The sequence below is a fragment of the Homarus americanus genome, unplaced genomic scaffold (genome assembly GCF_018991925.1).
Source record: "Homarus americanus isolate GMGI-L3 unplaced genomic scaffold, GMGI_Hamer_2.0 scaffold43731, whole genome shotgun sequence".
NCBI lineage: Eukaryota > Metazoa > Arthropoda > Malacostraca > Decapoda > Nephropidae > Homarus > Homarus americanus.
Window position 1 is genome coordinate 253292 of NW_024751782.1, and position 25352 is coordinate 278643.

The 25352-nt window shown below is 40.5% G+C and overlaps 1 protein-coding gene across 1 annotated transcript in view; it reads left to right on the forward strand.

The window, feature by feature from the left end:
* LOC121854839 overlaps nt 1-25053 on the forward strand; it is a 142779-nt gene extending 117726 nt beyond the window's left edge. The window contains exons 6-10 of the mRNA XM_042349638.1: nt 3455-3636; nt 22440-22640; nt 23336-23359; nt 24100-24187; nt 24602-25053. Coding sequence (XP_042205572.1) covers nt 3455-3636; nt 22440-22640; nt 23336-23359; nt 24100-24182 — 490 coding nt within the window. The 3' untranslated portion in view covers nt 24183-24187; nt 24602-25053. The remainder of the gene's footprint in view (nt 1-3454; nt 3637-22439; nt 22641-23335; nt 23360-24099; nt 24188-24601) is intronic.
* Nucleotides 25054-25352: the final 299 nt, after the last annotated feature.

Below are 25352 nucleotides of genomic sequence, written 5' to 3' on the forward strand. Positions count from 1 at the left end.
GTGTGAGGGGGTGACAGGTGATGCTGCAATGTGAGGGAGTGACAGTGATGCTCTGTGAGGGGAGTGACAGGTGATGATGCTCTGTAGGGGGTGTGACAGTGATGCTGTGTGTGAGGGAGTGACAGTGATGCTGTGTGAGGGGGTAGTGATGCTCTGTGAGGGGAGTGACAGGTGATGCTCTGTAAGGGGAGTGACAGTGATGCTCTGTGAAGGGGTGACAGTGATGCTGTGTGAGGGGAGTGACAGGTGATGCTCTGTAAGGGGAGTGACAGTGATGCTGTATGGGGGGTGACAGTGATGCTGTGAGGGTGAGTGACAGGTGATGCTGTGTGAGGTGACAGTGATGCTCTGTGAGGGGGTGACGAATGATGCTGTGGCGGGGGTGGCAGTGCTGTGAGGGGGTGACAGTGATGCTGTGTGAGGGTGAGTGGCAGGGTGTTGCTGTGTGAGGGGGTGGCTGGTGATACTGTGTGAGGGGGTGACTGGTGATGCTGTGTGAGAGGTGACGTGTGCTCTGTGAGGTGAGTGACAGGTGTTGTTGCAGTGGGGAGTGACAGGTGATGCTGTGTGAGGAAGTGACAGGTGATGCTTTGTGAGAGTGAGTGACAGGTGATGCTGTGTGAGGGGAGTGACAGGTGTTGCAGTGTGAGGGGGGAGTGACAGGTGATGCTGTGAGGGAGTGACAGGGTGATGCTTTCTGTGAGAGTGGTGACAGGTGTTGCAGTGTGAGGGGAGTGACAGGTGATGCTGTGAGGGAAGTGACAGGTGATGCTGTATGAGGGGAGTGACAGGTGATGCTGTGTGAGGGGAAGTGACAGGTGATGCTGTATGAGGGGGAGTGACAGGTGATGCTGTATGAGAGAGAGTGACAGGTGATGCTCTGTGAGGGGGAGTTTTGACAGGTGTTGCAGTGTGAGGGAGAGTGACAGGTGATGCTCTATGAGGGACTGTCAAGTGAGGGAGTGACTGACAGGTTATGACTGGCATTACCGTCAACACTGTCCCACTCAATGATTAAATTCTTGTCGCGTCGGTCAAAATTGATTTACTCCCATCATTTAAAGCTCCGTAATTTAGCCAATGAATTTTGTATAACATATCAATATGTAGTAATTACTTTATATTGTCCAGCTTAAAATTTGTTATGTATTTTATTACGACATTCAGAGGGTTAATTATTACGGGTTATATTAAGAGACTGTAACATAACGCTATTTAATATTATAAATGAAATACTCATAGACGTATTTATTTCACTAATATCCCTCTGATCACGATGAATTAACCCCTACAGTACAGTACCGTTGTATCTCAAGGTCATCGTATTCAAAGGCTTAAAACATCGTAGTTATGGGGTTAAATCACCGTACACAATGGGTTAATGTACCTTTATCAATTGGTTAATTAACTGTGATGAGAAACTTAGCATCGTCCTCAAGGGGTTAAAAAAAGATCGACTTCGTGGACTTTCATACTTTGTAAAAAAAGAAAAAAATTAGAAAAATGAACAAAAAAATTTTAAAATGTGATATAAAATATGCTTGTGTCAACTCCCACCCTGTGTTACAGACTTAGGGAACTCAGAGACTAAAGTGCTCAAAGGATTACACCTCCAAGTGATGTGTTTGTACCTGTTTACTGTGTACAATGTTTATGTCGCCCAGTGATTATTATTATTATTATTATTATTATTATTATTATTATTATTATTATTATTATTATTATTATTATTATTATTATTATTATTATTTTACTAAAGGCTAACCCGTACAAATAAACGTGTCAGATTGTATAATGAGTAAAAAATGTGAAAGTATGGAGCAATAAAAGACACACACACACACACACACACACACACACACACACACACACACACACACACACAAAACTGTGAAGTGTACGTCCTCGGCAACAAGACTTGACAGTTTACCCAAACGTATCTCAGAATTTGTCTACATCTCCAGTGACTTAAGTGATGCTTTCAAACACGTATATCTACATGAGGAAACTTATTAATTAGATAGAAATAATTTGTTGATATGACCGTATGTAAATCTGTTTTTTTGGCTAATATGACTTTGTATAAATATGAATTATTTTGTGTATAATTTTCATCGACTTTATTTACAAGTCTTTGCTATTTTTTTTACGCTTCACTTTTTCTTTGTTTTTCATATTCTTTTATAATTTTTTTTTTTTTTATAATTTTCAAATTTCTCTCGTGTTGTTTCATATCTTCTCTTTCTCCTCTTTATACCTCATTCGTAACTGCCCTCTTTATTGTATCGCTTTCTTCCTTTTAATTTTGCTCCTTGTTTCTTCATCCTACTGTATTTTTTTTACTTCTTTGTCTTCCTTCTGTTTCCTTCTTTCTTCTGTTTCATCTCCCGTTTGTCTTCTTTTACTCCTGTTTTCTTCTTTCTGTTTGTTTTGTCTTCCTTATTTTTATCCTTCTCTTTGTTCTGTTTTTCCCCTTATCCTATTTACCCATGTGTAGACGACTCTGCCTGTACACTCTGTAACCTCATCTCGTCTGTTTCAAAAGTCAAAAATCGACCCAAAACAAAAGAGAGAAAGAGTTTTAGCTTGTAAAATTGTATCCGTTTTGTTTTTTGTTTCAATAAAATGCATTCCTTGGCTGCTGCCTATATTGAGCTGAATACTTCAACACTGGCACCTTTGATATCTTTTTAATTGCTCGAGCAACTTTTATTTTGACTGATATTTTCCATTATTTTTTTATTTATTTATTTTTTCTGTTTACATTCATCATTTTAAAATGTCTATCTTTGGTTCAGGTTTATTTTCCCTTTTGTTTATTCTTTCGTATTTAAATTTTCTTTATCTTTGTTTTTTTGTTTTATTATTTTATAGTTTTTTCTTTCATGGTTATCTTATTTTTGTTTTCCTTGTCTTTCTCTTTTTATTCATGCCTTGTCCTCACGTCTCAGGGATGGTATTTTTAGTTCTTCTTCCATATACTAGAAATCCTCACCTTGCACCTCACATGTCACCATCTAGTTTCTCCTCATTCCTCACCTTGCACCTCACTTGTCACCATCTAGTTTCTCCTCACTCCTCACCTTGCACCTCACTTGTCACCATCTAGTTTCTCCTCATTCTTCTTTCGCTATCCCACCACTTCCTAATCCCCCCTCACCTTCCACTTATCCTCTTCGTTTAATTCAGCCAAACTGACTTTTCCCATTCACCTCACCGTTTGGTCTCCTCATTCTCTCCCCCTCCTCACCTCTCAACTTCCATATCACTCTCTCTCCTTACCTCTCATTTCTCATATCTCTCCCTCTCCTCAACTCTCACCTCCTATGTCTCTCTCTTTCTCACTCACTCACTCACTCACTCACTCTCTCTCTCTCTCTCTCTGTGCCACTCACCTCGCCCTCTTACACCTGTCAACTCTTAAAAGACTAATCATTAACCTGTACTCCGGCAGCAGGGACGTGTTCGAGGGAGCTAAGGTGGAGAGCCAGCACCTCCCGGAACACGGCTACTACAACATCAGCATCGAGTTGGAGGTGTTCGACTATGAACTCGACTCAGAGACAATGTTCGAGTGCGTCCTCACCATCCCCGGGACCGAGTATCAGCTTCATGAAGAAATCCTCTACTTCCCTGGTAAGTTATAGTAACTGATTCTTCTCCCTGGTTCATAAGGTTCGATCGTCTTCTGTTTAAGAGTATAGATGACGGGGCTGTATATAGGTACTGAGTCTCGCTTTATCGTGTTTTTTTTTTTAATCGTAGTAAAATGGTGGTTGGAATGCTTTACTTATCTGGTTGCTTTATCTTCATGGTTAATGGATATATAAATCTCTAATGCGTTATGGTTGTTTATTATATATACACGAATCACAATAAACATGGCATTTTTTTCCTGTCTGGCAGTATAATAGAATCACCAATACCAACAACATCAAGTCTTCATCCTTGTAGTTCTATAAACATGTACAGAATATTCCCTGAGCTTCCTCCTTTATCCTCAAAATATTACCAACAACAATCATTAGTATTTTTGTATAATGGAAATTATTACCTCTATTCTTCTTTAAAGAATCTCTAAATATAAAAAAAAAACTCAGGTATATACAGGTAAGGTTTTAATATGGTCATTACCTCATCAACTTCGGTCACAGGTGAAGCAGAAATTCCCTCAGTGTGTTGTGAACGTCCAGGCAGATAAATGTTGTTGTATATATATCTTCACTGTTCTCGCTGGATATGAATAATTTATATATTGTAATGGAGAGGAAATCGGATCGTAGTAAATATGCAGTAATGTATATGTATGTATGTATGTATGTGTGCGTGCGTGTGTGCGCGTATGTATGTATGTATGTACGTATACTTTTGGTGAAAGTTAAAAATCATAGGATATTTACTCTCTGGTGTTTAAGAAATTTGAGGTGGGGAAGGGGGGGAGTTGACCTCTGAAATTAAACAACAAAGCACTCGTTGTTTTTATCACACCATAACATAGAGAAAGAGACAGACATGTGTAGCCAGATAGACATAGAGACAGAGGGAGAGACAAAAAGAGACACAGACGGAGCAGAGACAAGAAACGGAGAGGGAGAGAGAGAGAGAGAGAGAGAGAGAGAGAGAGAGGCAAGCATGCAAAAAAATACAGACAGAAAGACATGCACGCACACACAAAGAGAGACAGATAAAAAGAGACAGAAGAGACAGAGAAGGACAGAGAGATAATTTCATCGGTTACTGAATTAATTACTTGTTAATATCACATCGTCCAGTAATATAACCCAAACAATAAATCGTGTCCGTAGAATTTGTGTCATCCGCTTGGAAATAAACCAGATGTGTGGTAGCTGAGCACTAGCGTGTGTTAACTGAGGGTTGGCATTGGTCGAATGGGTTTACATTGATTGGATTGGTTTATAGATAGGGTGAGTTTACATTGGTTGGATGAGTTTACATTGGTTAGAATGGTTTACACTGAGAGAACGATTTAAAAACTGATGGACGGACTTGTTCTGATGAATGGGGCTTATGAGTTTACACCGGAAGTTGGTTTACACTGAGAGTCACACGACCATGAGTTAGGGCGGGCGTGGTTCTATGGCTTCCTGGTACTACGGGACTCACTCAAAGCCGGAACTACGCCAACCACGATATCGACGTCTCTACGTATTCCATATATCTCTGCTCACCTAACTCGTATAATGTCCTCTGTTCCACGCTTATTCTTATGAGAGATCTAGGCCATTTCGTCACCTAACCTAACCTAACCTAACCTAACCAAACCAAACCTAACCGAACCTTACCTAACCTAACTTGACTTAACCTAACTTAATGTAACCTATTTAACGTAACCTATCATAACCTACCTTAACCTAACCTAGCCATAGTCTATTTTAATCTAACTTAACCTAACCTAATCCAATCTAACTTTAGCTTCATCACGTCCAAAATAAAGACATTAAGATCTAAATTGAATAAATATAGCACAGTATTCAATAGACCAGTGATGAATTCTCCGCCCATCACCTATGAGATGTTAAAACAATGGGTAATTCTCACGGTGTCACCTCATTTACCATTACTTCGTTGTCATTGTCCCTGTTTTCCCATTTCCTGGTTACTGTTTTGCAATTCCAGAACGACAATTTTGCAAGTTACTTTGTCGATATTTTGGTTTTCTGGACGTGTTGGCAAATTGTGGCTTTAGTTTGCAATTGATAGCTATACCAATCTGCAAGTTAAATTTTCTGGGTCTTTTTAGCAATTTCGTAATGTTCGTGGTCTTAATTTCCACCTTCCTCGGATTTTTTTAATTCCTATTTCCCGACGTGCGATTTCCAGGATTCGGTTAACAGCTTCTCCCCCTCAGAACTTCCAGCAACTGATCTCTCAGGCTGTCAGTTGCCCAATTTACGGTAAAAGCAACAAGTTGAGGATTTACAACTGGGTGGTAAGAGAGAAGATTTACTAGTTGTGGGGTAAAATTTAGTCTCGTGAACTTAGGTGTTGGAAGGGTCCTGTGTTGGAGTCACGTGTTAGAAGGGTCAGCTTGTTGGAAGGTCAGCTGGTGTTGGGGGTCAGCTTGGTGTTGGTCAGCTTGGTGTTAGAAGGTCAGCTTGGTGTTAGAAGGGTCAGCTTGGTGTTGGAAGGGTCAGCTTGGTGTTGGAAGGGTCAGCTTGGTGTTAGAAGGTCAGCTTGGTGTTAGAAGGGTCAGCTTGGTGTTAGAAGAATCAGCCTGGTGTTGGAATGGTCAGTTTTGTGTTGGAAGAATCATCTTAGTGTTGGAAAAGTCAATTGGATTTTGGAAGAGTCAGAAGGTCGGATAATGTTTGTCTCGTTTACAGAACACCGATTATTGAGTAACAGCATTTGAAGATTTTTTTTACAGCTAATGACTTTAAAACAGAGTTTCGTCCACAAAAGCCATCCAAATACAATAAATCTAAACAAAGGAATGTAACTACGTGAAATTGTCAGCGAGATACACGCGGTCGTATATCACAAAGCTCGATTGGTATATAAGTTATGATGTTTAGTTTATTAACAAGTGTAATACGAATAAATACCAGATACACGTAACATTATCCAGGTTTTTTTTTCGCTGTAAGGTTTATATGGGTTTAACTGTATAGGATTTGGAGAGTTACAGTTTTTATCTCAAACTGATTTCCATTGGAGGGTTTTAATGGAGTTTAACTGATTATACGACTAAAAAGTAACATATAAAATTTTTAATACTTGTTGAATTCATTATCCCTTGCAACTTATCATGCACTAAAAAGAAAAATCATACAACATGTAAAATTATCATCGTAAAGAACAAAAAGAACAACTAAAATTAGGTAGAGAGACTTAACAACGTAGGAGGAATGAATAAGGATCATATGTCAATTAAGGATGATTGAGGACTGAAGCCAACACGAGGCTGTCATCAGGGCTTTACTGTACACTGTTACACGGGGTGGCAGTGTGAGGGTAATACTCGAGTGTGTTGTTACACCTACACCTTCGAGGGCGACCTGTGATCATCGTGGGTCATCTTTGATCATCGTGGGTAAATATATTGATCATCGTGGGTAAATACTTTGATCATCGTGGGTAAATACTTTGATCATCGTGGGTAAATACTTTGATCATCGTGGGTAAATTTATTGATCATCGTGGGTAAATACTTTGATCATCGTGGGTAAATATACTTTGATCATTGTGGGTAAAGACTTTGATCATCGTGGGTAAATACTTTGATCATCATGGGTTAATACTTTGATAATAGGTAAATACTTTGATCATAAAAGAATTATTATAATTTTAAATAACAAAAATGATGATTATGTTCATGAATATTATGAGGCAGAATAAGTAAAGAAAAACATGAGAGCTTAAAAAATATATTAAGTATTAGTGAAAAATAATGCCATTATATCTGACTTATAAGGTATGTCATTGTATTTTATGAATGTCGCTGTACAGATGATTTAATTAATGACTAATAACTCGTTGATGATACAATTTCACCCATTTCATATGATTATGAATTCTGAAAGACGCTTTAGCGCTCAAGTGGTGTCCTTGGATACACCGAGTTGTTAATTATTTTACTATTATGTTACAATATACGGTCAATAGTTTTCGTGTTTCCCATGATTTATTGTCATTTAAGGAACCTGGAGTACTGACCGTCATTGTAGCTCCGTGGACTGAGTCATGGTGCTGGACCGTTAACACAGGTCTTCGGCCCAACCGTTAACTTGTCCCATCTTCTGAACCCCACTAATGGTCGCGTCATTTGTTGTGTTCCTTGCTTTCATTCCTCACAAACTTTTCTTTCTCCACATGGAAAATTTCTTCTCTTATTATAACTGCGAAATTATATTCTACATACAGTATATGGTTAGGGTAGGATAGGTACGGATAGGTTAGGTAAGGTTAAGTTAGGTTGGGTTAGGTCACGTAATGTTGAAATAGTTAAGGTTAGGTTAGGTTAGGTTAGGTTAGGTTGAAATAGTTAAGGTCAGATTAGGTAAGATATTTTACGTGAGAAACAGTTTCTTATGTATAAAGTGACTACTAGTGTGACCAAAATCTCACTCATTAGTATATAACTTATCCTTATAATGAGTATGACTTATCATTGTAATGAGGTCTATAATAATCTCGTATTGCTTACTGTATACCCTAACGTACACTCACGCTGCCCATAATTTACACTCGTAATGTATAACTTGTCTTGTCAACTGTGTAAATTTTCCTCCTGATATACACAACTTGTCCTCGTAAGGCTTGTACTTTGTCTTGCCAAATCATGTAACTTCTTGCAATACGTGGAACTTAGCTCTGAAATATATGCAACTTACGTTTTTTTCCTGTAACTTAAGGTCAAAATACATACAACTTGTCTTCGTAATACGTGCAACTTGTCCTGTCGTGTTTTTTAAGAGAATGTTTTCACCTTCAAGTCTATACTTTATAAAAATATATTGTCTCTCTGGTGATCTCATGACCATCACTCTGCTCCTACATCCTGTTTCTAGATCAATTATACGTCCACGACTTCACCTGTTTGATAATATAAGTAATTCGCAGAAACCTTAAGAAAAATGTGTAATTCTCACAGCTTGTGACTGGCAACTCCAGGCCGTGTTACTGTTGGACATAATGATCGCTTGGCGTTGTTTGGGGGACATAACGTTCGCCTGACGTTGTTTGTGGGTCATAACGTTCGCCAAGAATGTTGGTTGCTAAACATTAGTCATGGATATGAAGATGGCCGGACGTCGATATGACTGAGGTGCATTCTGTTTGTGTCACCTTGATGTAGATACACAAGAAAGGTTGACGTAACATATAGCTGCTTTAGCACTAAGATTTTTGCATTACGAAAATGAGAAAAGTGTAACAAGAGTCAGTCATGTTAGATAAAGACGGTCTGATAGTTGCCCTGGTCACTGTCCTGTCTGTTGCTCCTACTCAAGGATTTGATGCGTGTCAGCCTTGAAGGAATTCAGTGACTCGGATGACTTGAGATGATCAGGCAAGATGAATAGTGTGCTGGTAGCAGTAGGGAGGGACCACCTTATCTGTACTCCACATCTGTCCGGTACCGATAATTGGCTTACCTGTCATTAATTACAGGGCTACCTGGCCACCACCTGAAGACTAACACATTCCTCGCCGCATCTTTCTAAAACCACTCATATGGTGTACAGTATTGATTTTCGTATTCGACTTCAGTATTTTTGTGTATTTGACAAGGTAATATACAAATTCTTTGGTAATATACTTATACATTATTTTGTATATTGATTATATACTGTTAATTGTATATCCTGCTGTAGTGTACGGACCTTTAGCGTAAGACAAGAGGTTTTTTCTGCCCCATAGCCATGCATAAGTTACTTGACATTTACGTCGATCTTGCTCAGTTTGATGGCTTACCATTTACCACAGCCGTAACCTTTGTAAGAAGAAGAAGTATATGATAGAGTTAGAAGAGCAAACAATTAAATTAATTTACTATTTCGAGGTGTCTTAGGTATTGTTGTGTTCTCTCGTGACGATGACAGCCCAGATATACGAAACCCAACCCAACCTAACCTAACCCCTGTAGTATTCTAGTATGACCTCGGTTATATAAGGAAACGTTTGGTAAATGCTGTGTGATCGTCACCGCAGTTTTTCGACCCACATCCTCCTCGTCACCCGGATAAAACGCATCTGGTTGCAATACCTTATGTAAAAGAAAGTGAAGTGAAGTCACATCTCCAGGTCGTGTTGTTCAGGAGCAAAATATAACCTTTTTCTCATAGGGTTTGTTTCGAGTCTGCTCCCATAAAGAGTTCGCTGTATCGACCACACTGATGAATACATAACATACATGGGGTCACCTGGGGTCACCTGGGGATACGGGCTGGAGAGCACAGAAGCTGCCCACAGTTTTTTCGGATCACCTGAAGAATCTCCACCCCAGCTTATTTCACCTAAATAATATCCATCCCTAGTACTAAATTTAACCTAACCTAACCTATCAAAACCTAACCTAACCAATCCCCTTACGTAACCAAGCCTAACCCTACCAAACCAAGACTTAACCTAACATAACGTAACCATCCTAACGCTAACCTAACCTAACCCCTAACGTAATCCCCAAAGTTTTATCACTTATGTTGGGGGAAAACAACTACTTAGACTTTCATTCGTGATTTAGATGACCGTCATGTTAAGAGGCTATAAGGGTGAAGATAAGTATCACTGTGGTAGATAAGGGTGCCAGGTCAACCATTAACCATAGTTGTTATCTAGAGTATAGTTTATAATTAATTACCTAATCTTATATCACCTTCAATGTATAATAATTAAGAACCTATTTCATCTATGGGGTGCGATAGAGAACCAATTATTATTATTTTTTTTAATATATATTTTTAAAACCTATTCATCTCACTGTACGGTTAGACACTATTTCATCTTCTTTTTGCTAATATGAACCTATTTTTCTCCTGAAACTCCCCAGGGTGTAATAACGTAGTAATAGACGCCACCCAATAAATTATCGACAGAGACGAGGTTGCGAATGTGTGGAGGTGGGGGGCAAAGGTTGGGGGGTGGGGTGGGTGTTTATGCTGGCGGACAGGTAGCGTACACACACACACACACTCTCTCTCTCTCTCTCTCTCTCTCTCTCTCTCTCTCTCTCTCTCTCTCTCTCTCTCTCTCTCTCTCTCTCAAAAGACCCCCCAAACACACATTCTCACTTTCACCCACTTTTTCACTTTCCCTTTAGTATTTTCATCTCCCACTCTCCTTTGGCCTCACGAGGAGATGAACAAGTCCCGATAGATCACAGAGGGACCTTGGTAGGAACTGCCTGACGACGCCTCAAGGGGGAGTCTCCGGATCACACTCGAGGTACACTTCTGGCCAAATCTCAGAGACGTGTTTTATTGCGATTACTTCGTTTTCGGTCCGTGAAGAGGAGGAGGATGAAGGAGGGGATTCAAGAGAGGGAGGAAGAGGAGCTGGATTGAGGAGAAGAGGGTAGAGGGAGGAAAGAGGTGGGAAGGATATTGAGAGAGAGACCCCTTACGTTGAAGTCCGCGAAAGTGATAAGAAGTAAGAGTGAGCTGTAGAAATACACCATTAAGCAGAGGAGTGAAAAAAGTGAAAGTGAGTGAGTGTGTGAGAGAGAGAGGGTAGAAGTGAGTGTGAGAGGGCAGGAGTGAGCGTGAATAAGGGCAGGATGAGAGAGTGAGAGGGAAGAGGTGAGCGAGAGGAAGGGCAGGAGTGGGAGGGAGAAGGGCAGGGGTGAGCGTGAATAAGGCCAGGAAGAGTGAGGAAGTGAGAGGGAAGGGTGAGCGAGAGGAAGGGCAGGAGTGGGGAGGGAGAGAGGCAGGGGGCGTGAATAGGCCAGGAAGAGTGAGAGAGTGAGGAGGGAGAAGGCGGGGTGAGAGTAATGGAGCAGGAGCAGTCAGAGTGAGAGGGCAGGAGTCAGCGTGAGGAATGACAGGAGTGAGTGAGGGTGAGAGGCAAGAGGAATGTGAGAGGGCAGGGGTGGAGGTGAGAGGGCAGGAGTGAGCGTGAGGAATGACAGGAGGAGTGAGAGAGTGAGGACAGCAAGAGGAATGTGAGAGGGCAGGGGTGAGGTGAGAGGGCAGGGTGAGCGTGAGGAATGACAGAGGAGGGTGAGAAGTGAGACAGCAAGAGAATGTGTGAGGGCAGGAGTGAGAGTGAGAGGGCAGGGTGAGCGTGAGGAATGACAGGAGGTGAGAGAGTGAGACGGCAAGAGGAATGTGAGAGGGCAGGAGTGAGAGTGAGAGGGCAGGAGTGAGCGTGAGGAATGACAGGAGGTGAGAGAGTGAGACGGCAAGAGGAATGTGAGAGGGCAGGAGTGAGAGTGAGAGGGCAGGAGTGAGCGTGAGGGAGGAAGATAAAGGGAACAGAGGGAATCTGTCATTTCGTTCTTCTATTGAAAGCGCTTGATTAATGTCTTCCATTGACCAGGGCTTGATCTCTTCCTCTTCTTCCTCTTCCTCGTCCCTTCTCTTCTTCCTCATCCTTATCCCCCTCCTTTTCCTCTTCTTTGTCCCCTTCTCTTCCTCTTCCTTGTCCATTCATCTCTTTCTCTTCCTTATCCACCCTTCTCTTCTTCCTTGTCCCTTTTTCGTTTCCTCTCTCTCCTTGATACCAATCCTAACTCCCTCTCCTCCTTGGCCTCTCCACCCACCCCCCCCACTCCTTCATCTTACCTTCTCTCTTGTCGGGCATTAAAGACAGGGTGAGTTTGCCTACAAAGCCTCCGGAACCTCTCCAGGTAAACTTTAAGCAGGTAGGCTCCGGGCAGGTGGGCTCCGGGCAGGTGGGCTCCGGGTGGGTAGGCTCTGGGCTGATAGGCCTTGGGCGGGTAGGCTCCGGGCAGGTAGACTCCAGACAGGTAGGCTCAAGGCAAGTACAATGCAGGTGGTTCTCAGGTAGAGATGCACCTGACAGCCTTCACACACACACTTGACTCACCCTTCATCCACCGCCACTACACCCTCCTCCTCCTCCTCCTCCTCCTCCTCCTCTCCTCCTCCTCCTCCTCCTCCTCCCGTACTCTCCCAATTTAAAGTCAACCCTTTCTTTCCGCCCATTCTTCCCTCCATCACACCCTTCTTCTCTTTACCTTCTTCTACCCTTCTCCCCCTCCCTCCCACACTTTCTTACATCCTACTCTCCTTCTCTTTCTTTCTCCCACCCTTTTCGACTTATGCCCCCACTATTCTCTCTCATTCCTTCACTTCTTATCTTCTTTCTTCCTTCCTTCCTCCTCTCCCTCCTCCTCATTTCAACAGAAAGGTTAACTCCATAGCGTGAAACGCGATCCTCTTCTCATTTCCTGCCGTGTGTTGGCTAACTGAGCGACCGTGTTTGTGTCGCTTTCCCCTTTATAATATTTTCAAGATAAAATGATGGGATTTTGAGCTTCAAGACGTAAACCGTATAACAGTAACTGTGATGCTGATGATGACCCACGTGTGAAATTAAGAAATAGCCTTCAGTCGTATTGGATAGTTGAATTTTAACCCCTTCACTACCGCTGGACGCTACTTTTAATATTTTTTTTCGCTAACGACAGACGATTTTATTCAGCACAGAGAGGACCTCGCTCATAATGGGTTAGAAACTTCTCCTCTAATAAGATTCAGTTACTCTGTAGTTAGCAATAGTTAAATAGTTTCCAATGATATACAGAATCACTGAATCACAGCAGTACTAACATAACAAAGCTCCCCTAATCTAACCAAACTTTTTCTAATGTAAACTAACATCTCCCATGATAGATGAAGTAAAGGTGCCTAGATTGCATTATAGTTTTCACCAGAGGAAGACAATTGTTTCATTTCATTGTGAGAAGAAAAGAAATAACTTTACAGTAATGGTATTTAGATGGACTTCTCTCAGCTGCGTCCGAGGCAAATGTCCGCCGTATAAAAACTCTTCTCACTATAAGAGATTAGATAGTTCCAAATTATTATGAAAATACAGTATCTGAATATTTAGGATTTGTAGGGCAGGATCCGATATGGTTCCTCCGTCGTGAAGGACAGGTGCTCACTGACTGACTGACATATTCAAAGGAGCCAATGATTTATGACATCAACACCCCGAGAATTCAATGAAAGTTTCTGAGACTAAACTTGATCTGGTGGTAAGATTTAGCCATGATTTTCAGGCTTAATGGATAGAATTTCAAAGAGTAGAGAGACTCCGAGAGGAAACAAACAAGTCCTTATGAGGTTGTTGAGAGTAAACCCCAAGAGTTAATTATGTCTCCCACGGCGAATTACAAAGTAAATATATAACAAGCGTCTCTCTCTCTCTCTCTCTCTCTCTCTCTCTCTCTCTCTTGCTTAAAAGTGAGTACATGAACTGGACCACAATAATATATTGACCCTATAAAACGAGCTCTTAACTCCTCCACCATTTACAACACAAGCTGAGTCCACAACCTGTGTACTGAACCAATCAGGCATCGTTTATCAGGTGAGAAAGGAGGAAGAAGAGGAGGAGGAGAAGAAGAAGGGGAGGAGGAGGGAGGAGGAGGTGTTGTGACGCCTCGCCCGGGGAGTTATTGTTCACTTTCCCACACCCCCTTCCTCACTCCCCGTCTTTTGTTCTCATCTTTCTCCTTAGGTCCAAAATGTATCGTCTCTTTTTCTGTTAGTGTCAGGGAGAGGAATTCATGACGCTTTGCTTCTTTCACCTGTTGCAATTGTTTGATAAAGCTGTTATTTTATTATTATTATTATTATTATTATTATTATTATTATTATTATTATTATTATTATTATTATTATTATTATTAGTAGTAGTAGTAGTAGTAGTAGTAGTAGTAGTAGTATACCATTTTATCACAAATTTTCAGTTAGGGATTAAAGATCAACCGAATAATTTCCTTTAATGGATTTAAATTGTTTTTTATTGTTTAAACTCCACCGCTCAGATGCCTGTTTATGCCCAACCTTTCCCTGCCGCTACCCACCTCCACCACAACACACCACCACCACTACCACCACCACACCACCACAACCACCACACCACCACCTCAGCCGCCACTACCACCATCACACCACCACCACCACACACATCACCATCACAGCCACCACTACCACCACCTGGAAAATTGCTCTGATTGGCTGAATCCGCCCACCACACCTCAGGTCACAAGGTGCTGGTCTATGTCCACACTGAAGATTTTTATCATACATTTTAGTTTGTTTCGTTAGGTGTTTCATTGTTTTGCTCACTTTACGCGTATATTATTTGAATACATAACGTTTATTTATATTATTTGAGTATTTTTTTTTAATATTAAAGTTCATTCTAACTCATTTCAGGTCACGTCAAGTGAAGCAAAAGCCGAGCGCTATACATCATCGATTTTCCTCCTTGCGGTCAATAAACACAAGAGCGATTTTACAATTTCACCAACGTCATAAATCTGATCTCCCCCCCCCCTCCTCGCTCAAACCGTGATAGGCGATGGTCGACTCTATTGTAGTGACAGAAAAGGTTGATAATCCTATGTGAGGTAGATGAAGGCCACAATTTGTCATTTACTCTGTTGTTGTTGGGGAAAGTCTTTGTCTCTGGTCGTTTGGGAAGAACATCGGTTCTGTGACCTTGTGTATAATGTTGTGTCCTAGATGAAGATGTCTTTCCTGAAATTTGTCAACAAAATTAATTTCATATTTAACTCTTTCACTCACTACCCTTAAAAGTTTCCGCCCTGTGGTGTACAGACACTTTAACCAGATCATAGGAATGACCTCACCCCACTAACGACTTTTCAAGTACAAACAATAATCGTTTATCTGTGTTGTTATCAAATGGTGTAATGACTCCTCCCTAGTTTTGATGTAAACTTCCTCAATAATCTTACAAATTCGATATTGTACTTCATAAAGGCTAAACGTCATATAGTTTTATGAAAAAAATATTCGTTACTGCCAGATATTTGTCATTACATCGGTTTTAAGTTAATTACAAGTACCCAATATCAGTGTTTGGCATCTTCAGTTTCCCGCTCGCTTACACCTTCCGTGTTGACCTTTTCTAGTTCATCTTGTATTGTATGTTCCGCCTAGGGCTCTCTCTCCCTTCTCCCCCGCACACATATTCTTGCTGTGTTCAAATATCCGATTAGGAAAGTTACCCATCCTCGCTAGACACCTGAGTACTGCTCCTGCCCCCACCCCCTTTCTCTCTCTCTCCTCCACGTGTCATGGAAAAGTAACAGTTGAGAAAGTCTTCCTCATCCTTAGTCTCCACCAGGTAGTATAATCAGCTAACAGGGATAGTCCCCACCAGGTAGGGCAGCCAGGTAAGAGGGGTAGTCCCCATCAGGGTACCCAGCCAGTCAGGGGCCGCCACTCGTCCTCTGTGTAAGACGACTATCACTACACAATAGTCGAGAGCTTGTATCCAAAAATGCCATTCCTGTTGAATATGCAAATCTCTCTATGCCTGGCAGCTACCAGGACGGTGTGTGGTTTCCAGAAGCCTTCCCGACGTAGTCCCGAGGGGCGTCCCGAGGTAGAAACAGCATTTGAATTGTTTTTTTCATTCCCCATTTACTCGTGTTTACAAATGGAAATACGTAGTGAAGTGTGAAGCATACTGGAGAAAAGTGTCTTAGGGAGAGTGAACGTGGGAGGGTATTGTGTGTGTTAGGGTACTGTCTCCTTTCTGCGTCTGTTTGTGTACGACTGTGAGTGTCAGAATGTCTCTTTCGGCATTTTTTCTTATTGACGTACGTGTGTGTGTGTGTGTGTGTGTGTGTGTGTGTGTGTGTGTGTGTGTGTGTGAGCCTCATTGTTGTGTGTCTCTGTTTGTGCCTTTGTCCTGGTCTCCGTGTCTGTGTGTATATGTTGAGTGTTGCTTTTAATGTTGAGTCTCGGCTTTGTGGTGTTGACTGCCTCTCAGTAATTGTTCCCTACATTTTTTTTTTAATTTCTGACTTCATTTTTGTCCTGACTGTTGCACTTTTGTGATTGGAGTTTGTCGGTAGCAGCCAGTTGAGTCATTGTTAAAAGATGTTATTATTAAACTTATATATTGTCATTTAGAGTCGAATGTTTATACATTTAATGATAATTACTTAGTCTATTATACATTACTGGAAATTAACACGGCACTTAGCCTGACAAGTTATTGTGTTAGTAAGAATTATTGCAGGAAGCTTAGAGGGTAAATATTCAATTTCATTATAAAGTGTAATGTTAAAAGTAAGAGTAACTCTTTCCTTGTTTTCATTCACCTGAGTGAGACAAATGTGTTTTTCTAGTTTTTCATCCTTTTTCTTGGTATCATTTTGTTAAATACCTCTTCTTTAAATCTGGGCCAATTTATGATAATTTTGTCTCTTTTACAAAGGTCAAAGGTCACCAACAAGTCATGTAAGACTGGGTTAGGAAGACAAAGGTGCATTTTGTTACCGAATATTAGTCATTTTAATGTTCATTGTTTATAATGAGTGTCGCGTTCCTTTTCTCTTCTGTCTCTGGTGGATTCATCAGCGGTTTTGGTCCGTTTGTATTGTATAGCAATTTAGCAATTATATTTTCAGGACAATAATATTATTTTGTTCCCATCGCTTCCTGGGAGGGATACGAAAATAGTATTGTATCCATCAGTCATTGGTGCAATAATAATAATAATAATAATAATAATAATAATAATAATAATAATAATAATATGTTTATTGAAAGAGCATGGCAACCGGAAGGCTGAAAATATACAGTAACATAATTGGGGAATGGGTCTCTTGATTTACAAATAATATACAAGTAACATAAGTGATACAAATACGATATATTATAACTAGGTGAGGAGAAGCTCAAACTACAGGGCATTTCAACATAGTGACAGTGCAAAAAGTAAGATTGACTGGGAGTGAATACACTGGTTGATTACAAGTTATTGATAATTTTTACAATGGTTGGGACTGGGCTGTTCTTATAGAGATCAGTTCGTGCTCGTATGGGCTGGGTGTGGTTGTAGTGTCGAACAGCAGTTCTCGGACGAGGGATCTCGGGTGGAAATAGGAGCCGGTGTCGAGGATGGTGTAGAAGCTTCTCACCAAATTTGCAGATGAGGTCGTGGTGATGGTCAGAGAGAGCCGAGAGGGTCAGTGTGTTGAGCGCTTCCTGATATGTGGAGTAGGAAGGGGATAATGTGTGTGTGTGTGTGTGTGTGTGTGTGTGTGTGTACTCATATTGTGTTTGTGTGTGTTTGTTCTAGCATCCAGGTCACCCTCTATTATAACGGAGAAAAAGGCAATAAGAATTACCCCTCCGCCCCCCCAAATAAAAACTATGTGTACGAACTTAGTGTGATATTAATAGGTTTCCATTGTTCAGGAGCAAAAGTTTTTTAACAGCTCATTCAAGAGTTATTTCTGGATAGGGAGAACAAAGAGTTACTGCACCAGGCGACCTATTGTGTGTTTTCTCTCCTCATCACTGACTATGAATCCTCAAGTGGGAATCTACATTTCAACAGAGTGATTAACTGTATTTAATGATCATTTATACGTTGTTGAATACCTGTTGGATACCTGAAGAGTTTTACTATAAAAATCACTTAACCTTTATCGGGAGGTTATTGTACGTTATTTATTAATGTTTTTGTTTTTTTAATTGTCCTTAGTTAATTTACTGGTAATACATCCTGACGTATTAATTAATAACTTGTGGTGCTATTCTACAGGGACAGTTATTGCCTTGATAGATTAATGGTGACTGGAATGAATACGTAATTTATCATTTAATATTTTTGTAAAGAAAAGCAAAGAAATTTTATACTGAAAGAGAGACCTATTGAATGTCCCATGTGAGGTATTATTATTAATAGTAGTAGTATTAGTAACATTAAAGTAGTTGTAGTAGTTGTCGTAGATATTTAATATTTAATATTAAGGTAATAAAATGGTGGCGAAGGTATGGCTATTGGGGGAGGCTGGAGGCCATTAAAAAAAAGTAGTAGTAGTAATAGTAGTGGTAGTAGTAAACGTATAGTAGTAGTAGTAGTAGTAGTGTAGTAGTAATATACTGAACAATATAAGTGATGACATAATAGATGACTGCAAAATACACTTATTACCCACATACTTAAGAACATAAGAAGAACATAAGAAAATAGGGAGTCTGCAATAGGCCGGTTGGCCTGTACATGGCAGCTCCTGTCGAGAGTTACTACCACTCTCTATCATCCATGAATCTATCCAGCCTCTTTTTGAAACTTTCCAGCGTTCCAGTACTTACTACAAAGTTGCTAAGCTTGTTCCACTCGTCCACCACCCTATTTGTGAACCAGTTCCTTCCTATCTCCCTCCTAAACCTAAACTTTTCCAACTTAAATCCGTTGCTCCGAGTCCTATCCTGCTCGGATATTATACGAACTTTATCTATATCCCCTTTATTGATTCCTTTCACCCACTTAAATACTTCTATCATATCTCCCCGCACTCTTCGTCTTTCTAGGGAATGCAAGTTTAGTTTCTTTAACCTCAATCACTACAGTGCCTTGATCTAGGGTACTACAATGCGCATCGAGGCTGTTGTGTTACATTATAGGTACCTATCTTTTAGTGAGCGTGTTTATGGCCGCTATAAACACCTCCATGACTATGGCTATTACCATCACTGCCAGGCTATCACCATCACACGTCTGCCACAACCACCCAATGCTACCACACATCGGTATCCTAGTGAGTCTTTCCCTGTACCCTTTATCCTTAAATGTCATTCACCCATTTCACTTCTTCTTTCTTAGCCCCCTCTCCATGTCTCATCCTAGAGAAAACAAGATTTTTCCATCCACAACCATTGAAGGAGATTGAAATTTTCATCATGGATAAATAGAATGGATGATCCGGTGATCCTGGGCCAGGCTGCTTCACACTGAATAAGGGAGGAAGCTTTTCCACCCATTTTCTATAATATTTGGGAGAAATAAAAAGAGGATGAAAGCTCTGTATATATTTGCCTCTGGAGTGTGATGTTCCCTCCTGAGTGTGTTGGCTTGAGTACTCCCTTGGTAGTTCCTGTAGGAGAGTTAGCCCTCGGGTGTTTGAGAGGTTCGTGTTGGGCTGGGACTTGGCTTATGTAGTTTATATATGTATATTTGTTTAATATTGACCATGCAAGGAAGGACAAAGGCATTGTAATCGGTTTGTAAGAACAACAGCGTCCGCATCGTATCCGTCCGTAGTCCGTTCAGGGTCTGCGCCGCTACCGTTCAGTTTCAGCTAAAAGGCGACAACTCCAGTGGGAATTAATTCAGTTGCCGCCACAATAAATGGGTCCATTGTTTGTGGTAGAAAGAGCGTTAACCCTATGAGGACTGAAGGGTCTAACCATCCTCCCAAAGGATTAAAATGATTAAGGTAAACAAAGGTTAAAGGTCAAGGTCTCATTTAAATAGAAAATAAACTTTCTTTCTTGATTACAAAAACTCGACTAAAACCCTGACTGATATGTTAATGCTTTTTCCATGTCCTGTACAGGAGGGGAATATAGGAGCAATAACCGCTACGTACATAACTTATGGTGTGCAGTTATAGTTTTTATTGTATTAAAAGACATTTAAACATTCTATAGACAGAGATAGATGCATAAATTACCTGACTGTACGAAACAGCTGACGATTATGTGCCAGTGAACGAACCACCTTCATATCTTCACCACTGATGACTACCAGGATACCTTACACCTGATCCTCTTATATCATGGTTGAGTTCCATCACTCGGGAATGACGATTGGTTGACGATATAGTATAGTATAGTATAGTATAGTATAGTATAGTATAGTATAGTATAGTAACTGTGCCAGGTGTGAGGTGTATGCGCTTATTGCTGTATTTAAAGACATATAATATTCTCCTCACATGATGGTTGTTGTCGTTTTATCGATATCATCAGCAGGAAGTTTTATGGCCCATCCATGTAAGAGAGAGAGTGATAGTGTGGGTGTGGATATGTGTGTGTGTGTGTGTGTGTGTGTGTGTGTGTGTGTGTGTGTGTGTGTGTAGTAGCTTACACAGGAAGAGAGGGTAGATGTATTAGATAAGGTAGATAATTAGGTACATAGTCTCGTGGCCTATACAAAGACAGAGGCTAGGCCGGGCATGTGTGCTTTGGTGACCAATAACTTATCAGGGAATGAGGCAGGATTATTGTAAGCGAATGATCTTGTATCCGACGCAGGGGATGTGAACTTCAGGGAAGGTGTAGTTAAGTGAGGTCAAGTTCCGGAAAAATGGTTTATTATTATTATTATTATTATTATTATTATTATTATAATCACTGTTATTTAATATATTATATTTATAGTGTTTTGTTGGTATAATCTTTATGTAGAAATGTGAAAACGAAAGTTATCGAGTGCAGGTTTTTTCAGTTTTAGTTATTTTACCTATATTTTGTAACGTCGGTAAAAGGTAGCTTTTATTGCTAGATGTATAAATATTTACAAAACTCGAGCTCGCAGTAGAAAATAGCATTTGTGTCGAATGATTGAATTTCTGATAAATGCATTCTGGGTTTGGCCGTTTGTTCCGTTAAGTACTGCAACAATATCACACAGGACGAAGTAAAAACAAATTTGAAATTCCAAAGACGCGATACAAGTACAGATACAAACACATTTCAGTTCCCAGCTTCCAGACACACACCTGCCCACACCACACTACTACCCATGCTGCTCAGGTATGGTCCTTTAACTGTGAAAGAAACAAAATTCACCGTGGTCCTATGATTACCTTAACGAGCGGCCGCCACCGAGGATATCACCAACTGATTTCACGGGTACACCCATCCTCCTCCCTTCCCATCCTTCCTCCCCTTCCCTCCCCTTCCCATCCCTCCCTCCCTTCCCTTCCCTTCCCATCCTTCCCCTTCCCCTTCCCTTCCCTTCCTTCCCATCCCTTCCCTCCCTTCCCTTCCTCCCTCCCCTTCCCTTTTCCTTTTCTCCCACCCTCTCACCCCCCCCTCCTTAACCATGCGGGTTCCCCACCTGGCCTTCAGCCCACAAAAGCCACACTCCCAGGCCTACTGTTGGAATAATAACCTATAATCGCTTTTCATCGTTCACAATAGGATTTCGTGCGTTTGTAATCCGGATAATGCTCTTATAGTCCTCCTGGTGAGTTCTACCTCCCGTGCCTTTTGGTGATTCCCCCGGGCGTGATGGTTGTTCAGGCTGAGGTTTTGGGCGGATTAACTTCCTATGGTCTTCCTCGTAGCCTGGACCACAACGTATTGGTAAAATGAATGTTCCTTGTTAATACTTCCATCGTGTTCTTAGGTGCTTCTGTGACCGATTTTTGAAGGTGTCCGGCTCATAGTAGATTAATATTTTGTCCTGACCGTAGTGACCAGTTACTTCTTCACTGATGACATACAAGGTTATTGAAAAAGAATACCCCCATGATTTAATGTATATTTATATTAAGTCTGATCATTCTCTTCCGATGACTTTGTTTATGTTCTGCTTCACTTGCTGCTTCATGTGCACACTCTCCTATGTCTTAGTTTTCTCTTGGTTTATGTCCGTCTTATCTTCCTCTTCCTTGTATTATCTCGAGTTCCTCAGTGTCTCTTAGTACTACCTTTTTTTCAATGTATCTTATTGATTTATAATTAATACTTGTTGTGCATCGATTATTTTTTGTTTTGTATATGAACCGCTTCTCTTTTGTTTTTGTGTCGGAATGAATAGTCTTTCATGAAGTATTTATTTGCTAATATTGTACATTGATTCAGTAGTTGTCTATATTCTCCACTGAGCAAGCAAGTATAAACAATCTAACAGAGGTGTAATGGTCTTAAGTAAGGAATGTTGTTGTATTTTTTTAGCTGTAGAGTAGTGAACTGCAGATGGTATGAACTGGTATATTTCAGGCCCCCCTACCACTACCACTACTACCACCACAACCACCACCCCAACTCCCACCACCACCTCTGCTCCTGAAGAGCTTGAGGATGAGGTGGAGGAGGATTACGATGAGGAAGAAGAAGGATTAGAGGTAGACGATAATGATAATGATGACTTTGAAATTGAGGAAGAGACTAAGGGCGCTAAACCTCACGTTGCAGAGAGTGGTAAGGAGGCAACCCCAGGAACGTATGTCATAGAAAACGGCCCTGACACACGAAAAAAAATATATATAAATGGGAGCCTTGAATGATGTGGTGGTTTTTCTGTAATACTAACCTTACCTCGTGGACTTTTTTTTTTGCATGCATTAACTTTGGAATCTCTGTAGAAGATATGTGTACGCTTCTAGGTTCCCCAACTAACAATAACTCCTCAACATACAACTTGTAGAAAACGTGAAGCAGTTGTTGTTTGATTCCTGTGATGACTTTTCCTGGTTGAATATTTAGAGCCAGTTTGCTGGCGTTTCCTGGTTTCATCTTAATGGAATGCTTAAAACTGTTTTTTCTTTTATAATTTCCCCCTTCTTCCTTGTTTTGGCATTGGAATTGTTGTTAAACGCAATTATATTGCTATTGTAGCTTTTTTTAAGAATTGGTTCATTGTTGTAATAGACTCGGCAATGACCCATGATGACTTGACGTTAAAATGTGACCTTGTCGCAAAACATAACTTTGTGACGCAAATTAACTCCCCGAGAGAGTGTACGAGCCATGATCTTGCATTTATGTAGATTTATGTAGCAACTTGTGTGGCGAAGTGGAATGATTTTTTTTTTCATTATTCCTTCACGGCTTAAACAACCTCATCCGTGTTATTTCTGGATTTCACTAATGGCATGTCATCTTTTGTTCCACAGGTGTACCAGCTGTAGAATCCTCAGGTAAGGGTTTGGGATCTGAGATATGAAGGAGAACTTTATCATCCCAGACGACCAAACACTTCTTGACAAAGCTCCCGGCACGAGGATCAGAACCACTCCCAAGACTTTCAATTCACTCTGACGTTTTCTCAAGTGTGTGAAGTGGCTACATTGAAGGCCCTGAAATTGGCAGTTTTCTTGCCGGCAGTTTGTCAAGATGTGTTTATCTGGGAGTTAAATCTTAAGGCTTCACCTCTTACTTTATCGTATGTTGCATGAGTTCTCTTCTTACTTTCACCTGTGTTGGTTTACCTTTTATCATAGATGTATTTTTAATCATAATTTAGTCACAGTTTTCATTATATTTTGTGATAATGAGTTGTTGTTTTATGGCCATCAAGGTGACGCATCTCCACCCACGAATTTGATATCCACCCGTGTAAAGCTGAAGGGGTTACTAGTTATGTGTTTTTCAAGCATTTTAATCCCATTTCATTAATTCATTGCATTGTTCGTAACTGATCCTTCATTGATTTCAACAAATTTCAGGATATTTGCCACTTGCTGTAGCCGAATCTTACCTAAAGCTTTAATTTTAAAAGTTTCCCATATGGTTCTAATCCAATGTACTTTAAGCATAACTTTGTGGTGGTCCAGCATTAAACAAACTTCTCACTCAATGATGTAAACAATGAACGTCAGAGTCGTGCTGTAGTTTAACGTGTCTTAACTGTGACTGTTTTCTCTCCCCCTACGTGCAGTGTCTGGAGGAGTGATCGTCATGGTGTCCAGCTTAACGTTCATCTCGCTACTTCCTCTTCTCCATTACTTCTGGCTACAATGAAGGAGGTAAAAGAGAGAGAGAGAGAGAGAGAGTCTCACCCATTATTGTACTTTACATTTTGTTTACCTGAACGTTCATTAATAGCTTTATTAAGAGATATTTCACGTGGGTAGAAGCAAATTTTCATTAGAATGTTCTGATTATCACAAGCAATTAAATCTGTCTGAAGTAATATTATTGTATACATTTTAAAGTGATGTTAGAGGTGTGAGTCAGAACCATAGAAATATTTTATCATATACCGAGTCTCCCGTGTAGAGTTAAAACCTCTCCCAGAACATGACCACAGTTTTGGGATGCCAAAGATAAAAAAAAAACACAAAACTTTTGCAACAAATACCATTTTATTTTCCATGCCCAATGTAAGCTTCATTTTTCCATAAGTCCTATAACAATGAATATATGTGTTTATTTTTCAGGTGAGGTGTATGTCACCTGTGTACAGCCGTGCCCCTCCGTGCTCCCTCCTTGTTAATTCCCAGTGTTGGAAAGGTGCACCGGATGAGCTCTACTGCCGCCGTCTCTGTGTGATCCGGAGATATCTGGACAATGATCGGATAAAGGAACGACTGAGATGTGCAGACTGTGTGAGAGGAATGTTGTTATATGGACTTTTGTGGAATATTTCCTCTTTTTTGTGAGCGTGGAAGAAATTTAATGAAGCTTTCTTTTTATGTGAGCTTGTATGGAGGGAAGCATTAACTCGGCTGCATCTACTGCTGGAATTAGCGAAGTGGGAATAATAAGCCTCATCAACCAACCAAATTAAGCCACGCGTCTCTCTACTGTTCCGCCTCTTTCAACCTTCAACTCTCACATTTATTTTCTTTGTCACCTGATAATATTTAACCTCCCGTCTACCAAAGACACGACTTCGCTGTGATTTGTTTCCTTAAGCTTAACTCTGCCAGTCTAAACCACTCCAGTAGACCAGATTCGACCAGGAATTCACTACCAGACGCTACCAGTAAACCTCAACCTGTCGGCGACAACCAAAGTCACCCATTAGAGAGGCTTTTCTTATTTGGTGTTGTTTTGCTGCCTAAGTCTCTATGATCTATCTTATGTAATATCTTTCCCCTCTTTAGTGAACTTCTGAGTAAATCAATAAACATTTTTTGTTCTTTTTCACTTTGCGTCAAGTAACTTTATGATGCTTCCGTAACAATG